This window comes from Anguilla anguilla, chromosome 7 (genome assembly GCF_013347855.1).
Source record: "Anguilla anguilla isolate fAngAng1 chromosome 7, fAngAng1.pri, whole genome shotgun sequence".
NCBI classification, from domain to species: Eukaryota; Metazoa; Chordata; class Actinopteri; order Anguilliformes; family Anguillidae; genus Anguilla; species Anguilla anguilla.
This window is the reverse complement of record NC_049207.1, coordinates 26,436,148-26,463,511: the sequence shown is the minus strand read 5'-3', so window position 1 is coordinate 26,463,511 and position 27,364 is coordinate 26,436,148. Positions and strand designations below refer to the sequence as shown.

At 42.2% G+C, this 27,364-nt stretch overlaps 1 protein-coding gene across 2 annotated transcripts in view; it reads right to left on the bottom strand.

Moving 5' to 3' along the window:
- Nucleotides 1–257: 257 nt before the first annotated feature.
- LOC118232594 (complexin-1) overlaps nucleotides 258–27,364 on the bottom strand; it is a 42,673-nt gene continuing 15,566 nt past the window's right edge. For both annotated transcript variants that reach the window (XM_035427654.1, XM_035427655.1), the window contains exons 4-5: nucleotides 6,799–6,974; nucleotides 258–3,136 (exon numbers count right to left, since the gene is read on the bottom strand). In XM_035427654.1, coding sequence (XP_035283545.1) covers nucleotides 2,939–3,136; nucleotides 6,799–6,974 — 374 coding nt within the window. In that variant the 3' untranslated portion in view covers nucleotides 258–2,938. The remainder of the gene's footprint in view (nucleotides 3,137–6,798; nucleotides 6,975–27,364) is intronic.

The following is a 27,364-nucleotide window of genomic DNA, read 5'->3' as shown; positions in this document are numbered from 1 at the left end:
GTATTTTTTTGGCAAAATGAACAAAGACTTCTTGGACATTAGTCATCTCGGTATACAAAGGAATCATGCTTATCAGTAGGAAAAGCTACATTAGGAAGAAAAGTAATCACTACAATGGAAATGCAGAACTAATCAGCTGATCTTTTACAGCAATCTAACATACGTGTGAAACACAACCATAATGTCTTTCACTCTTAGTGGCTTTGGTCCAACCCCAAAGTGGGAAATATGATTGAAAAAAAAAACTCTAATCAGGATTTCTCATGTTTTTTTTATTTGCTTGTTAAAAAAGGATAACAATCAAGCCCCAAAGAGTGGTGGGAAGGATTATCAGTTCCATGGCAGCTTTGTCTTCCAGTAGAAGTACTTATAAAAATGTGCTTTTTCTGGGGGGTTCTCCCTCCTGGCTAAGGTGTGTTTAAGTTTTAGTTACCTTGAGGTGCTGGCAGTTTAAAAAAGTGGACCTTCTTTTGTGAAGGCACTCAGGAGATTTGAACTTGAACCAAAGGCAAAATTCTCGCAAGAACTGAGACAGGTAGACTAGAGCTCGAATTGAAATCAGAAAAAATCCACCTAGGACACCCAGTACACAGTGTACCACCACCACTGGTCCAACCAGTGTTTATGGTTAAAGAGTTCAACAATGAGAATAACTAAAACCAAACTAAAGAGCCAAAATGTATGTATCCTCAAGCTTTAAGGTTAAAAACCCTGTGCACTGAGAACAGTCCAGTCAACAATCTTCAAAGAATCTGCAGAGCTCCCTTACGAAACCAGAGAACAATGGCTGGAATGTTCGGAACATTTGGAATGTACTGGAAGGGCATTACAGCATGGGCATTCTGCGGCCAGTTGAATATATTTAGAGCAAGGGAAAGGGACGAGAGAGACAACTCAATACATAACCATGAAATTGACTCCGTAATTTTTCAAAGTCTAAAAATCTCATTCATTTAAAGCCCTGTCTAAATTTCTCATCCCTGATTTGATGTGTTCTATCTATTGGCAGTACTAGACTAGGTTGTTTGTGTCACTTTTACTAGATGTGCTGCTCACAAAACACCTGGGGTCAGTGTGTGTAAAAGGAGCCAAACCGCTCCCTCCAAAACAAAAAAACAAACAAAAAGTACGTTTCAGAGCCCTCCATTTCTTGGATTAAGCAGCATTGCGCTCCACATAAAGCTTAATGCGTGAAACTTTGCATACCTCAAATTAATTCAAAGTTTAAGACACAGCAGGATTCACCACAATTACTCGTATTCCCTTATACTGATGGCAGTTCCTAATGTCTCTCTTAGATAAGCCTATTGATACATTAGAGAGCTGTATAGTATACATATGGACACAGAACTGCAGGCAATAACTCCTGTTTAAAAAAAAAAGAAACAAAAGACGAAAGCAGCCTTTCGGTGGCGTTTTGGTTTACTCCCAGTTATTCATAATCTGTTGTTATTATTGAGGAAATGCATTCCTGTTCTTTTCTCCTCTGTTCTCTGAATGAACAATACACCAAATTAAAACACCATACACAGAGTAGACCCTGCTAGCAAGGGCTATAGGTTCCCTATATACGCATTTTCTACAGTACTTCCCTTTTAAATGTTACATTGAAACAGGACTAATAATGCTAACTGAGCTAGCTTGCATTGCACTCACTCATTATAAAAAACCCTTAACTATCTTTTATTTTCAGCAGTTTGGCTGATTATGACCGAAACCCTCAGAATCTACCTCCCACTCTCAACCTGCATGACTTCTCCAACAAGGCTCTATTCAGGAATTTCACATTTATTTGAATGCATGGCCACTTTCAGCAAACAACACACTACATCTGAAACACTGTCTACTAAATAACTGGAGTACACAAACAATGAAGATTGTCTCTTATTGCTGATCTACAATCAAATTCCTTTTAATAAACCAACTGATACAAGACAACTTAAGTACCAACAATATTGCACCATTGTCACTGTCTGTTCATAAAAAGTGAAAAAATGAATTAAAAAAATTAGGGAATTGAATCTAATGTAACACGAAGCAGCTCGATATTTACATTTCAGAACATGACAAGAGAAAACACATAGCCCTCTAGATCCAATTGTGTTTATATTAATGTGACGTGATTTGTAGTTTTTTCTATATTTTTTAATGATGCCACTCTCACAGCAAGGCCAGAAAAGCACTGCTGTAAAGGTTATCGATGAAATCCTGCTTTCAAGCTTTGTGGTAAACACTGAACCTAAATGATTTGTACACCCACTGTAACATAATAATTTTGTACAATAAGCTTGTTTTCAAAACTAAATGTGTGGCAGAAGCTTTTATGGTGTCGCTTCATTCATGGGACTGTAGGTGTGAGAAACATTTAAATACATACAGTATGTAATTTAGTACTCTGACTAATATAGGAAAAGCAGTTATTGCCTTTGTTGCCTTTGATCTAATTCACAAAATGGGAAATACAGATATATTCACAAAGGATATGGTTACTGGCATGCGTTTTAAACACCACTTTGATTCCAGTAGAACTACTTCTCAACGTTTACAACAGTGCGGTCATTGTTAGTCACATCAAAGCACGTGGTAGGTCTGGAAACACTGACCAAGGACCGATAACTTCACATAATTGGAGGTTTAATGAACACACATTTATTTATATATCTAACATAAAGAACAAAACAAAAAAAAGTGACGCCAATATTTTCTTCAAAGGTAAAAGTATGGCTTATACTCTTAGTAATTTCAATATAGTTTTACTAATTTATACAGTTTACATTTTTTTGAATATTATCCTTTTTAATTCAGAGGCTATTTACAAATAAAACATTATCAATTTGGGAAACTATGTTTCTAAGTCCCTGGGGAGGGGAGTGGTTGGGCAGTGGGGGGCTGGGGAGGGCTGATATAAAGTGGTAATAAGCTAACATGACCAGCGCTGTTACTTTTTATTGAACATGTCTTGGAGAGGGCCTGGGAGGTACTTCATGACCGTGTCCATGATGCCCTCGTCCTCTTCCTCCTCGTCCCCGCAGCCGGCCGGGACGGCCTTTTTTGGGCGTGTGAGGCTCCCCTCGGCGGCCTGCTCCATGGCGGCTTGCGCCTCCGCCTCGCGCTCCTCCTTCTTCTTAAGGCCGTACTGCAAGAGCAAACGTATCATAATGTAGCACAAGCAACAAGAATCGCCATGCTGGCATGGTAACTACATTACAGTGCAGGCATTTAGCAGACGCTCTTATCCAGAGCGACTTATACATTACATCCATTTATACAGCTGGATATATACTGAAGCAATGCAGGCTAAGTGCAATGGGTACAATGGCAGTGTCCCACTCAGGAACCGGTGACCTTTAGGTCCGTACCCATTATACTACACTGCCGCCTGCCCACTACAGTCAGCCATGCTGTCACGGGACACTAACAACAATCAAACATGATGCCGGTGTTCAGGAATAACAGCCAGCGATTTAAGTACAGCAACAATAGCCAGCAATGTTGTTGCAGCACAGTGGCAATATTGCAGCACAGGTACAGTTACCTTTTACACGTTGTTATAGCGACAGTCAGCCTTGTATGTACAGTATCCACAATCAATCACACTGTTACAGCCATGTCAGCCATGTGTGTACAGAATCATCTTCAGTCAATCACGTCTTGTAGTAAAAACAGTCAGCTATGCTAGTACAGTACAATAACAATAACCTGCTGTTTTGGTGTGTATACAGCCATCAGTACTGCTGGTGCAGTATCAGCATCCAGCTGTGTGGGAACAAGGTATGCAGTCTTGGAGAACTCAAGAGTGCAACCACTCAAAGCTGTGTGTGTGTGTGTGTGTGTTTTTCTGTTTGTGTATATACTGTAAATATATGCATGTTTGTGTGCATGTATGTGTGTGAGTGTTTGTGTGTGTGTGCGTGCGTGCGTTTGTGCGTTCATGCGTTCGTGTGCGTGTAGGGTAGTGTGCTCAGGGGGATGCCATAGCAGGGTGACAGATAGCCTGTCGTGCTTGGTGGCTGACCGAGGAGCAGTGGAGTAGAAAATGCACAGCAGCCTCTCCAGTTGGACTGACCCTCACTAGTCTGCCAATAACAGAGAGAGAGAGAGAGAGAGAGAGAGACAGAGAGAGAGACAGAGAGAGGGAGAGAGAGAGAGAGAGAGAGAGACCTGCCTCTTTCAACAGTAACAAACTGATCTGTGTTCAGAGACCCAGTTCTGTACCAGGCCCTTTGTGCTTTTGTGCAAGCTCTCAAGGTTAACGCTATGCTTCCAGCACATTCCGGAGCACATCCGCAGACTTCCTCAGCTATAAATAAATGATTTCATTAATACGTGTGCATACAAGGGTCAGAAAAAAACATGAGTGGAGATGAGCGCCCAAATCCCACTGGCAGAGGCAGAGGGGACCTTAACACAGCACCCCCCCCAAACCAACCTCCCCTCTTCAGCATTAACCATGCACAATGCTATTAAGCTAGTATTCATGAAATATCATTATGACAACTGAAAAACTTAACATTTTTTTGACCTAAAGCTAGAAACACCACCTAAAGTGATATTTCCTAAAATGAGGAGATTTTCTCTGAAGAAAGGAGTGTAAATGCCAAGATTGTGTGAGCTAGGACGGGTGAGTCAAAATGCACTTTGTCCTCTGTAGCGCAGTCATTTACTGGGATCATGAAACTCTGGAAGATCAATCGATCACAGCAGCAAAAAGTGACAACCCGGATTGAGGTCAAGAAAGGGTTGGAACAAGAGCAGTGCTTTTAGAAATACTGTTAACTCGCGGGTCGGTGTAGTTCAACAAACCCAGGTGCTAATAATCACTCACACAATGTTCACTGAGCTCATTTAACACGACACAAAGTTTCTATGCATCCACACCATTTACACAGAACAAATAATACAGCTACTGGCAGCAGGACGTTGTGATTGATAAGAAGAGAATCTGACTTGCGTTGGCATCACAGTTCCTGTCCTGTGGCTGGTAGCTACAGTCAAAAACTCTAAACTATGCAGAGCCAATTTGAAATTTGAAGGTTCAGTGGCTGCAAAAGTTACTTTTCACACTGCAATAAAATGAAACAGAACCTCTCATAGATGAAAGCTCCGTTTCATCAGCACCAACATTTTTTGTCATTTTGGTTTTTTAACACAAGGAAAATTCTCATATGACTCTATGTACTGCCAGTTACTCAAGAATTAATAGTCAGCTTAAAAGCCCAAATGATAAAACCATAATATGCACTGGAAAATGGAAAATAGAAGCAGTTTTTTGTTCCTGGGAATTCTTTTTTTTTTTTTTGGAGATAAAAGCCTTGTATTAGAGTATATTAAATGAAATTAAAGGAAACACCAACAGCCTCACTGTGTTTGTTAGGAAGCAGTTAAAAAGCCAAAATGCACTGAAAAGCTGCCTGCCTCTCCTCCGGGCCCTTTGTGTCCTGCTTGTTTACTTTTCATTGTGAAGTTGTACTTTCATCCAAAGGTCACGGCTAAAAGGTTGTGCCAGTCTACAATGCGAGTGGTGGTTCAGGTGCTCGCTTTCCCTCCCTCTCTCACACTCTTGCTCTCGACTTCTGTCTCTTTCTGCCTCTCTTGCGCTCTCTTTCTCTCTCTCTCTCTATCTTTCTCTCTCTGTCTCTGGCGGCAGTGGCATTCAAACACATGACAAAGCTCAGTCACTTCTGTTCTTTTATTCGCCCTCTCCAAGCTCTCTAAGGTCTGATGACTGTCTGTGCCCATCTCCAAACTTAGTTCAACTCTCTGGACTTTCAGAATTTTTTATTATTATATTTATATTGTATAATTCATTGTTTGTCAGGCTGATAAATAAAAAGAATAAATGAGCTTGGCGCAGTGCTCGATGCTCTATAGACTGTAGCTAAATAACAATCCTGATGGTTCTCATTACGTACAGTATCGTCAGGTTGGGTCTTGGTTGGGTATGGGTCTCTTATTACATAATTTATGATCTAGTTTTGTTTACAAACTTGAAAAAAATATGCCCAGAGAATCCTCTGGTATTACTACACCCGGACATAAATAAACCTGAATTGTTTCAATAAATATCCAGCTGTGTTAACAGGTCATAACAAATGTAAACTTTGTAACTTGCTGTGGATAAGAGCATCTGCTAAATTCCTGAATATGTAAATAGATCATTTGTAATAATAGATTCATGCCTGAATGCAATGAATATATTGTCATGTGAGACATTGCCCAGGGATGCCACCAGGGATTTTAGGCCCCATAAAAAGATTTCACATTGGGCCCCACCACCCCAGGAAATCCTATGTTCTAATATTTTTTGAGGACCCCTATCAGTCAGGGCCCTTGGAATCATCCTAACTACCCCCCTCCTCTTATGACACCCCTGTATGTCCCTCTCTACTGATTGAGGCTTGGTTTCCAAGACTATGCCCTACGACGTATATCACAGAATTCAATGTATTCACTTTCCCGTGAAAACATTGAAGGTGAGTACATTTTCCTTAGACTCACTAGATCTATCTGTTCAACTGACTGGACATATTTAAATCACGTTCCTGAAAATTTCATACAGAAGGGTTCTAAAACTTCTACTGAGGGCCTTGTCCATGCATTCGAATCGTGACTCTTTTTTGACTTGTAAAGTTCCAGTCTCATAAATTTAGTTTGACTTGAAGCTTGTACCATCGTAGGTATAAATAAAATGTGTATAATATAAACCACTTTTAATGTGTCAGACTCTGTTATATGGAATATCTGTATGAATATGTAATATTTATGTTTTATACTGTATGTAAGATATGAATTATTTACCTTATCCCTGATTCCCTGTCTCATGGACTCTCTCTCTGCCTCCATCTTTGCATATTTGGCCTTCCTCTCTTCCTCCTGTTGCCGCAGGGCCTCTTGTCTTTCTTCCTCCTTCTTCTCTGCATCAGGATCCTTCTCTTCTTCTCCTCCCAGCATCTTCCCCATGTCCTTGGTTGCCCCTGTGAGAGACGAGGAGAGAAGAACAGACAGTGAGAACTTTTATAACACACACACACACCTGTGCACCTCCCCACAAAGATACACACACATACGCATGCATGCATAGGCAGGCATACACACACACACACACAAACACACATACAAATACCCGCACACATGCGCACACAAGCGATCAAGCTCTTGAACTCGCAGAACATGACCTTGAAAAGTCATTTACTTTGAAGAGCTGTTTAAAGGGAATGTACCAACGGTAAATAGGGAAAAAATCTTTCCAACAATCAAAATAAAATTTTCTATTATAAATTTGGAGCCATTAATTTTTGGAACATTATTATCAATGGTATATTTAAAGTTGTTTCTGACCATTTTTCATATATTTTATGAAACTACAGTAGTTGTAGACAATAATTTACATAGAATCTCAAAACTGACATATCCAGCCAAAATGACCCTTTTCACCTGAGGTGCCTCCACTTAATGGATGCTACCCACCAGCGTGACTCAAATGCCACACTGACATTAGGCCCACAGCCATAACTTCAAGGCCAAGGTGAACTTTCAGAACACAATGACTGATTTAAAAAAATGAAATATTTAGCTACATTGGCACTACCATTGAGTCGCTTCTCTTTAGACAAGACACCACTGCTTTGTGTCTTGTCATTTCAGACAGGACATAAATATTACAAAAAATAAATAAAATTATATTAGATAAATATCACAAAAAGTAAAACAAGCATTATTTTTATTATTATTATTATTATTATTATTATTATTACTTTTATTATTGACAGATTTTCGGATTGTAAAAAACTTACAAAGTGAAATCACATCAGAAACCTTGAAAGAACTTGGTTTAAAAACACTGGGCAGAAAGGAAAAGAGAAGAAAAGAAAAGAGAAGCAGTAGCAGAATGACGGAGCAAGGCCTTCTGGGTAGTCAGCTGCTCAGGGTGCTGTCACGCCTGGAGGGCTCTGTCAGACAGGATGAGCGCGAGCACACATCACGCCCAGGCGGGCGCGCAATGCCAGCACGCAGGTGCGCCGGGGCCGTGCCCTTTGCTACGGGTTCTGTTGTGTGCCACCCCTCCCCCCTCCCGCCCCCCCACCTAGCAACCACCAATCAGCCAAGCGTTAAAGCAGCAGAAACCCAACCCCCCACCCCTTCCTCCATCACTGCGCATATTTCTTTCTCTCTCTCTCTCTCTCTCTCTCCCTCTCTCTCTCTCTCTCTCTCTCACTCTCTAATTAACAAACCTGCCTCTTCCCTCTCCTTTCATTAACAGGCTGGCGTGCTAAACCCACACATAGCCCTGTCGCCCAAATCACCCGCTGCCTGTAGGTCAAACAGGGACTCACAGCCCTGTTACATTACAGCCTCAGGTGGCTTTATATGTTATTCTGATATTAAATGTTGCTGTGATATGTATTTGTAATTATATATTTTTGAAGTCCACATTTTATATATATATATATGTGTGTATATATATATATATATGTATATCGCATTGCATTCCTTTTTGGAGGAGTGTCAGCAATCCCTTGCCAATTGCTGTTTGGAACACCTAGAATGATGCCTCGCTCCCCTGAAAATACATACAATGTTAGTTGATGCTATGTTTTGGCAAACGGCGGGAGCAGATGTGCTTTTCCCTTGTGTCGCATTAAAAAATCAGAGATCGGTCACACACAAGCGTCACCGCCACGCCGTCTGCCAAATGGCTGTGGAAAAAAAAAACCGAAGAGCTCGTTATAATCAAATCAGTGAGAGCGCAGAGTGGGTTATGCCATCAAACGGCTTGATGTGCATTTCACAAAAAAAGTTCAAATAAGCGAAAAGAAGCAGCATATGTTTGCTGATGTCATCGGCACGCAATCTACATGTAAGACACATGGCAGCCACGCAGGACACCTGACTCCTGGCTATCTGTGGCCGTTCAGTAATCTGCTGATTTACTGGCCTTGGCGAACACATGCCACACAACCTGTGCTGTTACCAGAAATAACACCAGGATATATTTATAAACTTTTTAATAACGGTAGCAATAGAAATATTAATAAAAAATTACCATCATATAGGCTAATTCCCCAGAACCCATACAACACTAGTAGATGTGGTCACAATTTTAGATATTGAATGTAAATCAGGTAGGAGTAATGTGTAGAAGGGTCAAACGTGTCAGTGTTCTAGAGTATGTTATTTTAAATATTTGGCAAATACTTTAGATCATTATTTTATTACAGTGTTTTGTTTTTGAAAATTTAGTTCTGAGTTACATATTCATAAAAGAATAAACAAGACCGGGTCAAATACTAGTACATGGCTGGATCGGCCGACCAATGGTGTAACTTCATCGCAGACGTTCGCGTTTGTAGGGCTGGCCCCGCGGTTGGAGTCCAGGCAAAAAAAAGTTCAGTGCAAATACTTTTCCAATATAATACATAGTCGACATAAATAAATAGATCAGCCATCCAATCTATACACTCGAGTAAAGCAGATCGCTGAATGCTTGCCAACTTAATCCATAAACTTGCCTATTGTAGACTAACTTTGCATTAAAGTGCACAGCTAAATCATGACAAATACAAAGCAAAGAGCGATGCTTGTACTGTATCTCAACAGTAAATTAGACCTTAACGATAGTGTCAGACAACTAACTACACCACATAGCCAACTAGTTAAACACTTTAGAAAATACAAAATTCGAGTTTGAAATATTTCATAATAATTAAACGTTACTTTGGGACCTATAGACTAATGTCAACTTTATGTAACCGTGGCTTCACCCCTATCAGTAGCAATCGGAGCAGAGTTTGCTAGCAAGCCACAAAAATGAATCAGTCACAACGGGAAACCAGATAAATAAACATTAGCGGGACAAAAATCTGTAAATTACCCACTTTACTTTTACCTGAAATCTAACAATGTGTGATCTCAATAAAGGATAACGCTAGCGATAACCTGTTTGTTGTTAAATTCGGTTAGCTGGCTAACTTGCCGTTTATTTCTCACAAAAGAAAAGAACAGCTGTTTATGGGGGTAGTACCAAACGACTTACGTAGAGCTTCTTTCATGCATTTTCCGATTCAATTTAAACTACTAGTTTATTCCTCTTCATTTAGATATCTTCCCATCATAGTCAGTTTAAATGGTAGCTAAAACTAAACCAGGTTAAAACCTAGTGTATGACTGGACCTAACCGGCCGACGTCACAGACATGCGCGGTGTAACTTTATCACTCACTCAGTCAGTCAGTCAGTCAGTCAGTGACAGACATTGTGACTGACTGACAGCCAAAAATTAAATCACTGTTAGGCCATGTACAACCATATCACATTCAATTATGTGGTACTGTAACTTAAGACAGCATCTATATATAACTGGATATAATTAGAAACTATAATTGGGTTTAAATATGTCAGATGGGAGATGTAATATCGACGTTATAATTAAAAACCTGGGGAAACTCTGGGTGTAAAGTTGCACATTAATGAGGGGCTAGCGTGAGCAGGGCTTAGTGCGGCATTTCAGCACCTTTGGTTATAAATAAATAAATAAATAGTATTTATTTTCACAAATAACACTGACAACCCAGTCTTTAAAAAAATTCATCCAGTACATTTATTACTTTGGTTGGTTTACTCACTCAGCCAATCAGAAAAAGGGATTAAGTAACAGTTGCTTATCAGAGGGGAGAAAATCCAGGGAGAGCAGAGGAATGGTACAGAGAGAGAGAGAGAGCGGTCTGCTTGGAAACAGTAGGTAATCCAATTAAACATATTTTAGAAAACTAATTAGCGACGGATTTCTCTAAACCTTTTATAGAAAACAACCCTTGCAGACACTGGCTACTGGATAGCAAACTTCACTAATGTTGAATGTAAGCTACACCCACGTTTTCAGACTGTTACATTACTGATTCAATAGCTACGCCAGATAAATTGCTATCACACAGCTAGATTTAATTTCCTGGATAGCTAGGTTGCAGTGGTGGGCATAACGGTACTTTTCAGGGAAACAAATCATTTAACTGTTTCCTAAAAGGATCAGTTCATGGATTCATTCGGTTCCTTTACTGTTCTCGTTCAGAAACCCATGAACAAGAAGGAGAGTCATGCAATGACTGAAAACTCTAGGTGACTGAAAACTCTAGAGGAAACTATAAAATAGGTCAGATAAAGTATAGGCTAACTCTCATAAAGTAGCAGCTGTTCAAAGCCATGAACATTTTTTAAGTGTAATAAGACTTGGTATTGGCTTTCTTATCTTTTTTCTATAATCACACATGATGTGGAAGTAACAATAAACTGCTGTGTAAACACAGGTCATGTGAAATGTTTCCGGGAAAATACACTGTAATCTACTGGGTGTTGCTAAGACAGCCAGATCAGCAACAAGGACATGCAGCCTCCATTTGATTGACAAAAACACATCCAATGATTACATGCAAGCCGTACGACCTTGCTGCTGATTGGCTGCTTTAACAACAACCAAAAGAAATCAGTGATATTTTTTTGTTTGTTTGTTTTTTCCCCATAAGCATTTCATGTCACCACAAGTTCGGATGTTTACTACCGCATCTGGTACAATTAAATAAAACAAATGAAAATGAATGAAAGGCAATACACCACATGGTGGCGATGATCATTATTGCGTTCATAAAATATTTGGTAATTATCGTTGTGGCACATCACCCAGCCCGACTTAAAATAAAAACCACTAAGGTGGAGATCTCCAACTGCAGTCCTGGAGCAGCACACTGCCTGCTGGTTTTTGGGGTTTCTTTTCCAGCAGTAAAGTGCATAATTTAGGTCATCAGTTGGCTAAGGAGCCCACAAACGTCATATAATTTGCACGGGCTATGGTAGGAGAAGGAAACCACAACAAAAGAGACCCACGGACATCTGCAGGACTGTGGGTAGAGATCGCGGCTCTCAGGGCACACAGAAATCAGTTGCTCACACAGAGCTAAAACAAGCCGCTTATAATGAATTCATTTCCACCTTTTGATTACTGCGTGCAATTAAATCCACCCGGGGATCGCTCCATTCTGCTGCGGGTCTAATAATCTTCCGTAATGAAGGCTCTTCTTTTTCCTTGTCCCCTGGGTGGTTTATATTCGGTTATGGCTCTAATTTCCCCCCTGCCTGTTGTTAAGTCTCTGCCCATGTGGTTAATAGACTGGTCCGTCATGGCAGGCTGGGCCCGTGGAACGTCGGATGCTATAGGTCACCTACCCCCATGGAGATGGAATACTGCAGCATACTGTAAATTGGGAATATACAGTATATTTGGGTGAGGATATTTGCGCACCTGGCAAATCACCCACAGGCGCTTTGAAAGGAAACAAAGATCCATATCTATCTTGAAAATTTCACTGGTGTATAGCCACATTATGAAGAACTTCAAATAAAGAACTTCATTGTGCAAGAGTGTTGCAATATTTCTCTGATGTATATAATATGTTTTCTTTGAATATATTTACGGTAAGGCAGAGGCCTGTTGAAGGCAGCATTGCAGTGTGGTGCATGGTTCAGAGAGGGTGTTCTTAATTGTTCCTTAATAACACATTTTCAAGACTGTGAAACAAAAAAAAAAAGAAACACTGACTTGTCTGGGTAGAAACCTCAGAAATCAATGTCCAATATTAGCCTACATTACCAGCGCTGAACCGCAATATTAAATTCCCATGACACAAGCAAGGACAAGTGATGTGCACTCAAGTCTTCTACCACATTTGCAATTTAGGCATTTGGCAGAATACAACCATACCAGAAAACCTAAAGGTCAGAAAAGCAACAATCAAATAATCAGTGCCATTGCAGAAATTACCTGTAAGGTCTGCTAGTTAAGAAGCCAGGCGGGTACTCAAATGGTTACCAGGAAACAGGCTCGCACTGGTTTGGGAGAGATTTAAGAAATATCACGTGCTGGGGTAACACATGATGAATTATAGAAAAGCCTGCTGTGTGTCTCTGATGGAAGAACTGGCAGCACACCAGTGTGTGTGTGTATGTGTGTGTGTGTGTGTATAGGTGTGTGTGGGTGTGTGTGTATAGGTGTGTGTGTGTGTGTGTGTACACGTGGGTGTGTGAGGTTGTGGGTGTAGTATACTGCGCAGTTTGAAGTTCTCTACATCTCTGTAGGACGTGTGTGAGTGTGTGTGTGTGTGTGTATACAGTATGTGTGTGGGTGTGGTTGTATAGTGTGTGATACTGTGCAGTTTGAAGTTTTTTACTTCTCTGCAGGACGTTTGTGTGTGTGTACGTGTGTACGTGTGTGTATGTAGCTGCACTGAGTCACATGGAGAAACAGCGGGAGCCAGTGGAGGACACATCGTCCTCTGTCTCCACCTCTCTCTCTCTCCTCCTCCCCCTAACTCTCTGTGCCTCCTTTTTTAATCTCCCCACCTCTGACATTCTCCTCTCCCTCTCTCTGCATCCCTTTTCATCTCGGTCTCTTCCTCCCCTCACCCCTTCTTCCTCTCTTTTCCCCTCTCTCTCTTTCTCTGACTTTTTCCCCACTACCTCTTGCTCTCCCTTCCCCCTCCCTCTTTCTCTTTCTTCCTCTCTCCCATCTACTCTCTGCTGTCATCATCTTCACTTGGAAGGGGTCACCTCCCCCCCCCCACTCCCCACCCCCACCCCAAACCCCCCCCCCCCCCACACCACACTCCCCATCCCAACATTAGACCTCCAACCCCCCGCCGCCCCAATACCACGCCCACCACCACCTCCCCCACACTACACACCCCCTGCCCCCCCAATACCACGCACACCACACAACACCCCCCCGCCCCACCAACCACCCTCCACCCCCCTCTTAGGGGTCACCTGTAAATCCTTAGCCCTACATCTGCCTGCAGGCATCTTACAACCCCAACTGCCCTGTAAAAAGTCCCCTCTCCTCTTGTGAATCTGCTCTCCTGACAGCACAAGGGCACAGATACAGCGAGGTTTTTTTTTCCAAGGGTCATGCATTTCAGCTGGCACAAAAGGTCTCGTGTATCTGTGTTTTCTCAAGAGAGAAAGCAGGAGAGAAAAAAAAAACACCTAACAGGCCCGAGAAAGTAACAGGTTCAATGAGCTAATTAACAGACCAGGAGGAAGGGAAACAAGGGAAACAGTGCCTTAACAGATACCAGACCATGGGCCCATCCACACACTGGAAACGTGCCTTAACAGATACCAGACCATGGGCCCATCCACACACTGGAAACGTGCCTTAACAGATACCTTATTGTAGGGCCCATCCACACACTGGAACAATGCCTTAACAGATACCAGACCATGGGCCCATCCACACACTGGAAACGTGCCTTAACAGATACCAGACCATGGGCCCATCCACACACTGGAAACGTGCCTTAACAGATACCTTATTGTAGGGCCCATCCACACACTGGAACAATGCCTTAACAGATACCTTACTGTGGGGCCCATCCACACACTGGAACAATGCCTTAACAGATATCAGACCGTGTGGCCTATCCACACACTGGCACAGAGCCTTAACAGATACCTTACTGTGGGACCCATCCACACACTGGAACAATGCCTTAACAGATACCAAATTGTGGAGCCCATCAATACACTAGAACAGTGCCTTAACAGATAACTGACCATGGGGCCCATCCACACACTGGAACAATGCTTATCAGATACCTTACTGTGGGGCCCGTCCACACATTGGATTGACATCCATGCAAAATGGTAATATTTTAAATGCTTGACAATTTATTAGCAATTGTGAGCTTTTATCATTTTGGTCCAGACACAATACCAGACAACAGGGCCATCCATTAGAACAGTGCTATAACATGAGCCCAAATATTGGTCCATTTTGGCAAACTCACGGTCACAGACGTGATCCTTCTCCAGTCCAACTCCAGGTGAAAGAGTGCTGATCTCCAATCAGCCGAGCTCTAACTGGCCATGGCAGACCAGAGGCGGGTGACTTAGTCCTCTGGCTGAGACTTCTTGGCGAGGTGCCTTGATGGATTTCAGAAGCTATTTCCCGTCTGCCACTGGGTCAGAGATGCGGCGATGTGGTGTGGACAGCCGGGCGGAGCCATAAGCCAAGAAAAGCCACCCCCTCCCCAAGACGACACTACAGATCAGCTCATCACATCTGTTTCTAGCTCATTAACTCTTTTTCCCCCTGTTGTGGATCAGTCTCAAAATGCAGTACCCTATGCTGATGCCATAACCCTGAAAGTCTACAATTGATTTATTCTGTACTTATTGACTACATTATAAGTATTATCTATATTATAAGTGCACAGACTGCACAATACAATATATGCAGTATATGGTACAGGCACATACAAAGAGTGGCCAATAGTATAAGAACAAATGAATGTTTGATTGAAGCTATGAGTTTCTTTCATGTTCTGCTTTTTCATTCCCTCTATGTCTTCTCCCTGGTCTACTTTTGTTTTAATATTTGCTCTTTAATGCTGTACGTTTATATGAAGTTAGCTTGAATACAAAACTTTTTTGTGTGATACCATGTTTAACCATCCATCAGAGCTGAGCTCTGTATGCATATCACTATGGGACTATTTCAGTGGTGAAGGGGGATGTGGCATTGAATGCAAAAAATTGCATGAATTCCTCAGGGCTGGTACATGTACTGTGTGTAATGGTACTGTGTTAACAGCAGATAGTAGTAGTAGTAGTATTTTCTATTCAGTCATCACACACAATACAATAAATATAAACAGTCTAGACAGTATAAACAAGTCAACAATCTATGTATTAGGTAGTGACTGAAAAGGCACAGGCAGAAGCATAATGCTTATATATGCCTATCCTACATTCTTATCAATTTAAGCTACCCTCCAAAAATAATAAGATCTGTTTTCTTGTACAACTGTTGTGGAATAAAACATTGAAATCAATGTACCAGAAGAATGTTAATGCACTTGGGTCATAGGCCGCATTGCTCTTATTTTTTAAAACTATCCTCGTTGAGTATTGATTATTCCACTGCCCTAAAGACTATTATAATGAAACTAACAAGGAAACAGTAAAATCTGGGAGGAGTGCTCTTTAAGCTCTGAATTATGAATCCATCTGCTTTTCAGCTTTTTCCACTGCATTCCAAGAGCCTTGGGTACCGAGAGCATCTTACGTAAATGGATTAGAGTATGCATCATACTTCAAAGAACTCCGATTTTATAATCAATAAATTAAAAGGAAGTAAGGTTTATCCTGCACAGCTTTCTCATGGGGAAGGAAATTTGGTCAGAAACATTTGAAAATTTTTCCTTTTAGCTATTAAGCTCAAGGTCATGGAGAAGCAAAAGGGGTAGTTGATATCATGAATGGTATGTCCCTGCGTTCTTTAACCACGAGTCAAAAAATGCACAAATACTTCTCTGCTATGAGCTATTTGCATTTTTTACTCCTGTTTAAAGAACACAAGGTCATGGAGAAGCAGATGGGGAGGTTGATTTCATGAACAGAACAGCATGTCCTTTGCGTTCTTTAAACAAGTAAAAGAAATACACAAATACATCTCCGCTATGAGAAGACCTCAGACCTTAAAGGACAAAACAGGGCCTTTTGATAGTATAAAGATCACCACCATGTTACCTAGAACACAATATTTTCTATTAATCAAGGAAATCTTTTTTGTCAAAGGAAAATATGGCTTGGGGAGCTTACACCTAGATGTTAGAGAAAAACAATCATTATTGCTGCACTCAAAGGCAGGTTCCATCTCACTGACAGTCATCACTAATCCATTTCCCCTGCATGCCAACAAAATCCTATCGTCAGGGAGACTCAAATCAACAAAAATGATGGGCAAACTGCTGTGCTGTCGCAGTTGTGTTTGTTTTCTTCTGTACAAAAGACTCTCAGCTGTTTCCGCTGAGCTAATTTCCTGGCACAGAAAGCCACTGAGTGAGAAGATCAACTTGTTGGAATCGTTTGTTCGTGTTCTTTGTTCCAAAGTTAGTTTGATCTGTTTTGCACTTGCCAATTTTTAGGCCTGAGGCCCAGGTGGATTGTGATTCCCCCCGCTTCTTTTTAAAATGGATTCAGAAAGAACAGTTTATGTTTTTCAGTTAATTGAATCAAAGTTTTTTTAATCAGGCACAAACATTGTCTGCTTGCATAAACAAACCAGGCAAATTCTCAAATTAGAATGTACTATAATGTAGGTGTGTGTGTGCGCGTGTGTCCCTGTGTGCGTGTGTGCATGTCTGTGTGTGTGTGTGTGTGTGCATGCATGTACTCAATGATGCGCCATGCACCAAAGGGAGTACTGTGATGGAATTAAAATGAACAGAAATGATAGTCTCTCTGTGAATAGTTCAGAACCATAGCTCTGAAGCAGACAAAGTCAGTTCACATTGCTCCTCCACAAAACTTAACGATAAAGTTCATTTTCTTCACAAGTGCAGTCACCCAGTTCACCAAAGTCACCAGCTTCTTTGCAGGTTATGAAAAACAGGAAAAAGTCCAGGGTGAATGAAAAGACTGAAGAAAGTCACTGGAAGGGGGTGAAAGAGAAAAGTAGAATTTAAAAAAGGGAACTGAGGCATGTGATCCAGTCTAATTATGAGGAAGTCGATTTCCCCTCTTCAGATAATTACAGGAAAAAGACAGAATATCTAACATCTAATGCCCCTAAATAGACTCTGATTAAAGGCAATTCAAGCTATCCTCCAAATGACGAAAAGCAGTCGAGCACTGGGGTTTTTTTATTCCTTTTTTAAACCTCTCTGCTGCAGATGCCCCTCGAATCCTATTCCAGCAGCCAATTAGTAGGCTTGTTCTCCCTGGTCATTCATATACAGCTACCTATCAGCACAACCTCCAGAGCCCTGTATTCATGCAATATGAGTTACAGGTTCCTGCAGCTCAGGCGAGCACACTGACGTGACTGTGTATGCATTATGCATTTCACGTGCCAACTGTATTGCGAGGATTGCTTGTTACTGAGGTAATATCACCATCCGACGGGTTTAGCCAGACGCTTAAAAGCACAGGTCTTCCACTTCACTGTAATCCCAAGCAATGAAGATGACAGGTGGAGAGGCATTTGTTTGCAGTTATGATGTACTGTGGGGTTACGCTGCGTGTCCCTGAATGTCCCCGCGTGCGTGGGCAGTACCTGTTAAAGCGTGCGCACTCTGAGTGCTTTAAAGGAGCCAAGGGAGAGTTCCGTTTTGACACAGCGCCGTTTGTGCGAGGCACCTCTCGCCATCCAATGTGACATTTGCCAGTTAGCTGTAATGCGCTGCCATGGCTGGTTGTGTCATCCTTACAATGGTGTTATGTCGGCTTTAAGATATACAGTTTAGTCGTACCGTTAGACATAAAATGCATTGTCTCATGCCCTCACCAATGAAGCCTCACTCTCTCATTCTCTTTCTTACGGACACACACAAACACATATACACATGCACCCATTTTCCTGAAGTCAGGGGACAGTGGGGGCTGGGGGGGGGTTGGGAATTAATGGGGGGGGGGGGATATGAACTTTCTCAGCACTCAGGTATGTGTTCTGAACTGAATCTCTAAATCACATGGATCTGCCTAATCATGTATCCCTTAAAAAACTGTTTGAATTTGACACTTATTGACATATCTTAGCAGAAGGAGGCCTGTCGTATTCAGAGACTGTAGTGTTAAACACATTCTCTCTATGGTGCTGTCTGCATTTTCACGCCCTACGCATGCACACACAAATGCATATGCACACACATGACCGCACATGCAAACACACGCATACACACACACACACACATATTGAGTGAAGGCAGGGGTTGCAGACCGGGGAAGAACATTATATAAATTTTTAATGTTTGCAGGGAAAGCAAAGGTGTATGTAGCGTGGTGCCGTGCTGTTTGGAAGACAACAGAAATCTACTATTAACAGCAGCTTACAAACAAAACCAATGAAACTACAGGCCAGTGAGCCTGTGCAGAACAGACTGAAATTTTCCCATCAGAGCAGAGAGTTCTTAAATTCAAGGCCTCACTTGTACCTGCCAGTGCTATGACACATACTTAACAACAAAGCAGGCGACTGAAGTACCAAACAGCTAGATAGCACTTAATTTACCAGATATGGATGGCAATTAGATTACTGTGCACCACAAATGTAATTAATGTAATAAATAACCCCACGCCACCCCCTCGCTCTGTGTCCCATATACGTGAGTGGGGGATTGCTTCAGTATTACCAGTGGGCCTTAGCGTCATATAATCAAGAGAATTATTCTGGATTTGTTAAAAAATGCCACCTAAATTACATAAGCTGAAAGTATATAAGCAACGCAGATGTATTCACAAGAGTATGGAACATGGCATCAGGCCACTGCATCAAGCAAATGGCCGACAGCAGTTGACAGACTGCCTTCAAAGTGGGTATTTCCCTTCTTTTAATAATCTGATGTGAAATGGGGCTGGAGAGTAAGCAGAGCTGGAACCCTGGGCTGGCTTGTTTTAATCAAATTCCCCTTCCCCAGTGCAGAACGCATTACACTCAGTTCCGCTCCAGTGGAGTGGGCTGTTAAAAAAAATCATTTAAAAAATCGGAGATCTGGCATGGGCTGGTCTTCTCCGCTTCACCTGGCAAGGGAGAGGGAGCACTGTACTGTATATTATCAAACATTATTAAACATTACATTACTCGCGCTTCCACACACAAGAGCACGGAGAGACTCTCAGGAGCTTACTGAGTAGTGTGTGCATGGGCAGCGGATGTATGCTCCAGTTCAGCACAAGAAAAAAAGGCTCTAATGTTTGTATAATGACACAAGAAAGGAGAATCTGTTTTTGTCTAAATGGTAAGTGCAGAATCAGTACAGATGTATAATACAGCTGGATTTCTTGCAGTTATCTTGCATTCGCTATCAAAACGAATGTTGAGCCCTCAAATTTCAATCGTTTCTCCAGTTTATTATTTATGTTTCTATTTATATATTTCCCAGACATATATTGACCAGTTAAAATCGTGTAAGACTTTATTTACTCACTCACCTTACTTATTTATAAATGGGATGTAAAAAGGAATGATGCATTGAAAATAATATCTAATTTGCAGTGTACAATAGTGCGCCCCCTTCTGGAGTCCTTGTGTACGGTAGTATACTGTTTGAATGTAGCAGAAATGTTATTGTGTTTGTTTTTGTTTTATCCCCCTTCATGGTCAGATGACCGTTCTCAGCGGTTTGAAATATTTCCTCCGTAAGGTGAGGCACAGAATCTTGGCCACACCGACACAGCGGTCATCAGTTAGCTGGGAGACCTTCCTGCTCCAAATATCAAGAATCCCAGGAGTGAGATGGAGAGACACAAAGAGTAGAGATGGGTAACAGAAGATGGAGGGAAGAAGCATGTTTTCTTGCTAATTCATTACTGTTGACCAATACCCCTTAACAAAGAACAGAGACACTACAAGAGGGGATCCCAAACAGGGGTTTTAAGTATTTATGTTATTCTAAATAGCTGCCTATCTAGTATAGATCCATGATTTAAAGACTCATTTAAACAGGGGTCTATGCTAACATTTTTTCCAAAGTTGAAAGTTGAAAAATCTATATGCACACTAATGCATCCCAATTAGAGATGTGCTACCAATGCCTTTGTATGTGAGCATGTGTGTGCTGGTTTTTGACGTATAGATAATCAGGTTCTCACTGATGCTTTTCCTGCAAACACACTCTGCAGGAAGTGCTTGAGTACAGCACGCAGGCACAGCTCACATGACATTCTCCCAGACGGTAGCAAAGCCAGGAAACAAACACGCAAATGGAGAAGTTTAGAGCGTAAGTGGAGTCTGCTTTTAGTTTTGCATAGGTGCAATCCCAAAGCTGCATTTTGTCCTTCCTGCTTTCAATGTCCTGGCTCACGGGGCAGTAATAGCAGATATGTGTGGGTGGGCTCGTAGAAGATGGGCTGTGGTGCTGGAAGAGACGGTTTTCTGTCCTAATGGAGCCTCTCATGGAGCTATAATGGGTTTGATAGGCACTGGGGATGCAGGATGGAGATTATTGGTTTTTTTTATATCTCACTTACACCCCCCCCCCCATCCCAGCCCACCCCGCTCACTCTCTTTCCCCCACACAGACTCAGAGTGATAGATTCACAGTAAAACCCACTTTCCCTTCAGTCCATTAGCAGAGCCTCTGTGGCCTCCAGAGTCACAGGCAGCCATTACGAGCCTCAGCTGCTTCAGCTAGCCAGGCTAATGCTGATACTGCGCTTTACGAGCCTCAGCTGCTTCAGCTAGCCAGGCTAATGCTGATACTGCGATTTACGAGCCTCAGCTGTTTAAGCTAGCCAGGCTAATGCTGATACTGCGCTTTACGAGCCTCAGCTGCTTCAGCTAGCCAGGCTAATGCTGAAGCTGTGCTTTATGAGCCTCAGCTGTTTCAGCTAGCCAGGATAATGCTGATACTGTACATTAAAAGCCTCAGCTGCTTCAGCTAGCCAGGCTAATGCTGATACTGAACATTAAAAGCCTCAGCTGCTTTAGCTAGCCAGGCTAATGCTGATACTGCACTTTACGAGCCTCAGCTGTTTCAGCTAGCCAGGCTAATGCTGATACTGCACTTTACGAGCCTCAGCTGTTTCAGCTAGCCAGGCTAATGCTGATACTGCGCTTTACGAGCCTCAGCTGTTTCAGCTAGCCAGGCTAATGCTGATACTGAACATTAAAAGCCTCAGCTGCTTTAGCCAGCCAGGCTAATGCTGACACTACACTTTATGAGCCTCAGCTGCTTCAGCTTGCCAGGCTAATGCTGAAACTGCGATTTATGAGCCTCAGCTGCTTCAGCTAGCCAGGCTAATGCTAATACTGAACATTAAAAGCCTCAGCTGCTTTAGCTAGCCAGGATAATGCTGATACTGTGCTTTACGAGCCTCAGCTGTTTCAGCTAGCCAGGCTAATGCTGATACTGCGCTTTATGAGCCTCAGCTGTTTCAGCTAGCCAGGCTAATGCTGATACTGTGCTTTACGAGCCTCAGCTGCTTCAGCTAGCCAGGCTAATGCTGATACTGCGCTTTATGAGCCTCAGCTGCTTCAGCTAGCCAGGCTAATGCTGATACTGCGCTTTACGAGCCTCAGTTGCTTCAGCTAGCCAGGCTAATGCTGATACTGCGCTTTACTAGCCTCAGGTACTTCAGCTAACCAGGCCACTACTATTATTGAGCTCTGCTTAGGAGTCAGAGCCCCCACCATCAATACCAGCACCTGCCCTACACACACCCCATAAATTGCGATTGCTGTGGCTAAAAAGACCTCTACAGATGTCTGACTCATAAAACAAAACCCTCAACCACTGCACCAGTCAACAAGACCCATATTAACAACCCTCAAGCACTGCACCAATCAGCAAAAAACTACCTTTGTAAAGCTGGGCTAGTCAAAATGCCTTGACATCAATAATTTTTCGGCAATGAGAGTTCACATTTTAAAAATCAAATCACTGTTTAATGTTTAAATATTCTAATTCCTACTTGGATCATCCCATATGGATTTAAATACCCTCAAATTACTGAAAAGTTGACAGGCTGCACTTTAGCTTCATATTCATTGTTTTATTTCATATCCAATGTGCTGGAGTACAGAGCCAAAAACGACAAAAATTGTGTCACTGTCCCAATAATTTTGCCCCAATAACGTTTGGGACAGATTTTTTTTTTAATTATTATTTGGCATTATACTATGTACAGCATTTATTAAATGGTATTTTTTATACATGTAGGTTTCACCATACCACAACATTTGGGCCGAAATGCTTCACAGGAGTTTTCAGTATCTGGTCTTGAGTCTAGGCATTTGATTGCCGTTGTAGTCTGTTATTGGCATTTCTCCACGTGAGGTCCAGAGTTGTGACAATCAAAGTCAAGGAAGCCATTATGAGTGTGAGAAATAAGAGAAAAACAGTAAGAGACATGGTCCAAACCTTAGGCTTATCAAAATCAACTGTCTGGAACATCATTAAGAAGAAAGAGAGCATGGGTGGCCTCAGTAATCACAAAGAGCCTGGTAGGTTATGGAAGACTTCTACAGTTTATCACCCAAGAATTCTCACCATAATGAAAAAAATCCCCCAAACATCTGTCAGACATATCAGAAACACTCTTCAGTAGATGATGTAACTGCTGAATAGCAACAGCAGAATTAAGTCTGAAGTGTACAGAAGCATTTTTTTCTGCTCATGTTCAACCAAATGCCTCCAAGCTCTTCCTCCTATAGCAAGACAATGACCCCAAACATAATATTGCTGAAGAGTTTTAAAAGCCAAAAACTGGAAAAAACAAAAACTTGAGTTGTTTCACATGCTCAAGAGAAAACATAAGGCAACTAGCCCCTGAAACAAGCAGGAGTTGAAGATGGCTGCAGTAAACGGCAAGCAGAGCATCACCAGAGAAGACACTCAGCACCTGCTGATGTCTATGAGTCACAGGCTTCAAGCAGTCCTTGCATGGAAAGGATATGTAACAAAGTGCTAAATATGTCTGCTTTCTTTTACATAACTTCAATGTCCCAAATGTTATGGTTCCCTAAAATGGGCTGTAATTGATGCATGGTGAAACCAATGTGCAGAAAAATACCCTCAAAGAAAAGCGGAATATGGCCTTAATATCTTAACCACATGTGAATTCTTGATTACAAATCTAAAATTTTTGGGAACTGAGCCAAAATTCAGTGAAATCATGAAGAAATATTGCCTTTCCCCTCTATATATTAGCCATATATTTACATTAATTTCACAAACACTGGCACATTTCTGGCACATTAACAGCAAGATTGATTAATGTGCACTGTAATAAAAAACTAAAAGTGAAAAAGAATATTAGTATACATGTATACGTACACGCACACTCATTAATCAGCGTTCTGTTGATTATGTTCTCTCACTCTTTCGACTCGCTTGCTTTTTTCGTTGGGAGCAGTTGGTAATCAGCGGCCGCGAGCGTGAGCTGGTGCTGAATCCTGAACGAGTACATTCTCACCCTGAGCGCCTTTCACATCATTTCTCTCCTGCCCTCATTAGAGAGCTCAGCTTGACTGGTACCCACATGACTCAGTCGGTCACGTGACCGCAGGGGCGGTGCTAAGATTCTCACTTAACCGTATTGTTGGCAGAGGTTAAATTAGGTTTCACCCCCACACATAGACTTCACAGATTCCTAAACACACTCCATTAAAGTCTGCTTTCATTTACTTTATACACCCACCACTCAGCACCCCGTGACAAGTTATTTTGTCAATTCTATTTAACTATTTATTTATTTTGCAGATTGTTAATCATCTCTGTACATACTTCTTTTCAGTAGTTAATCATGTCGGCGTTAAACAAAAGCAACATAAATCATTTTGAGTTGCCACACCACCGTTACCACAAAGATGCTGAGAATGATGACAGGTGTGTTGATGGGGTGTAATCACCCTCTTGTGCTGTTCGGCTGTGAGGAACAATGCAGTCTGTGATACTCCCTGCTACTGCACGGCCTCTATACACTCCAGTGAAGGATCATCTCTCACTCCCTGCTACTGTACGGCCTCTACACACTCCAGTGAAGGATCATCTCTCACTCCCTGCTACTGTACAGCCTCTACACACTCCAGTGAAGGATCATCTCTCACTCCTTGCTACTGTACGGCCTCTACAGGCTCTAGTGAAGGATCATCTCTCACTCCCTGCTACTGCACAGCCTCTACACACTCCAGTGAAGGATCATCTCTCACTCCCTGCTACTTTATGGCCTCTACACACTCCAGTGAAGGATCATCTCTCACTCCCTGCTACTGCACAGCCTCTACACACTCCAGTGAAGGATCATCTCTCACTCCCTGCTACTGTACGGCCTCTACACACTCCAGTGAAGGATCATTTCTCACTCCCTGCTACTGTACGGCCACTACAGGCTCTAGTGAAGGATCATCTCTCACTCCATGCTACTGCACGGCCTCTACACGCTCCAGTGAAGGATCATCTCTCACTCCCTGCTACAGTACGACCTCTACAGGCTCTAGTGAAGGATCATCTCTCACTCCCTGCTACTGCACAGCCTCTACACACTCCAGTGAAGGATCATCTCTCATTCCCTGCTACTGCACAGCCTCCACACACTCCAGTGAAGGATCATCTCTCATTCCCTGCTACTGTACGGCCTCTACAGGCTCTAGTGAAGGATCATCTCTCACTCCCTGCTACTGTACAGCCTCCACACACTCCAGTGAAGGATCATCTCTCACTCCCTGCTACTGTACGGCCTCTACAGGCTCTAGTGAAGGATCATCTCTCACACCCTGCTACTGTACAGCCTCTACACACTCCAGTGAAGGATCATCTCTCACTCCCTGCTACTGTACAGCCTCTATACACTCCAGTGAAGGATCATCTCTCACTCCCTGCTACTGTACAGCCTCTACACTCCAGTGAAGGATCATCTCTCACTCCCTGCTACAGTACGACCTCTACAGGCTCTAGTGAAGAGTCATCTCTCACTCCCTGCTACTGTACGGCCTCTACACACTCCAGTGAAGGATCAGCTCTCACTCCCTGCTACTGCACAGCCTCTACATGCTCTAGTGAAGGATCATCATTCACTCCCTGCTACTGTACACCCTCTACATGCTCCAGGAAAAGGCTCATCTCTGTCACTTATGACCTTGAGACTGTCTTCAAGGTCATGCGCAAGAACTTGCCTCTGTTTGTCTCTCCTTCTGCCCATGGGACTAAACCAATACGGTTATGTTTCAGCGATCACCAAGATAAAAAAAGAATCATAATAACAAAGGATTCAGCTCTTCTGTTTATTACACTGATTGTAAGCGCCGTTCGTTCATTACAGCACAGGACACCTGTCTGCAAACCCGAGACTTTCATGAAAACACCTAGCCTTAGTTATGGATTGCTGCATGCTCCAGCCGTTACCACAGGAAGAAGCATTGTGCTTTCAGGCACATGAGCGGTATTGACGGATGCACTGGGAGGAAGTGGCCAGGCGCTTCTGTGCTCTCAAACTACCTTTAATTTCGAAGCACTCAAAGTCAGACTGCGCACATCAGGGCTGCCCTTAGCTGTCGACCTGATTCCCAGGGTGGCTGCTTCTTCTGCTTCTGTTTTTCCCCCCTTTTTCTTCGTTTTGTTTTTGCTGCCAGTTTTTTGTATTCTGTGTATTATCCGTGTTCATTTCAATATGCATATGTACAGTCAGCTTCATAATGTTTGAAAAAAAAGACATATTTTCTTGATTTGGCTCTGCACTCCACAATTTTACATTTGTAATCAAACCATTCACATCTGGTTAAAGTGCACATTCTCTTACTTAAGGGTATGTTTAGACACTTTGGTTTCAGAATGTATAAATGACAGCACTTTTTACGCATAAACCCCCCACCCCCCATTCCAGGGCACCATAATGTTATGTAAAAGAAAGCAGACATATTTAGCATTTTGTTGCATATCCTTTGCATGCAAGGACTGCTTGAAGTCTGTGATCCATAGACATCACCAGGTGCTGAGTGTCTTCTCTGGTGATGCTCTGCCAGCCCTTTACTGCAGCTATCTTCAGCTCCCGCTTGTTTCAGGGGCTAGTTGCCTTATGTTTTCTCTCGAGCATATGAAACAAATCAATAATTTTCCAGTTTTTGGCTTTGAAAAACTCTTCAGCAGTATGTTTGGGACAATTGCCTTGCTATAGGAGGAAGTGCTGAGCTCGGAGGCCTTTGGTTGAACTTGAGCAGATCAGATACTTCTGTACACATCAAAATTCATTCTGCTGGTGCTGTCAGCATTTATATTATCAATGAAGGCAAGCAAACTAGCACCGGTGGCAGCCACACGTGCCCAAATCATAACATTCCCACCACCATGCTTCACTGACTAGGGGGTGCTTTGGATCTTAGGCAGTTCCTTTTGGCCTCCATACTTTGCTCTTACTATCACTCTGATACAAGTTTATCTTAGTGTCTGTCCAAAAGACCTTTTTCCACTTTTTTTCAGTGCTTCTTAGCAAACTGTAACCTGGTCATCCTGTTGTTGCAACTAACTAGTGGTTTGCATCTTGCAATGTAGCCTCTGTAGTTTCGTTCCTAAAGATTTCGGTGGACAGTAGTCACTAAGGAAGCAATCGAACACACCTAACTAATCAGAAATACCTGTGAATCCAGTTATCCCAAACATGGTGAAACCAAAATGTATACAATTACACTTAAATACAAGCTGAGAATCTGTACATTATGTACATTAGCCACATGTTACAGTAAATTTAAATTGTTTGAGTACACAGCTAAATAAATAAAATAAAAATGTGTGTGTGTGTGTGTGCATGTGCGTGTGTGTGTGCAAAGACCACACACAGTACTGCAGGAGAGTCATTGACTGTTACACTCTACAGTCCTAACAGTA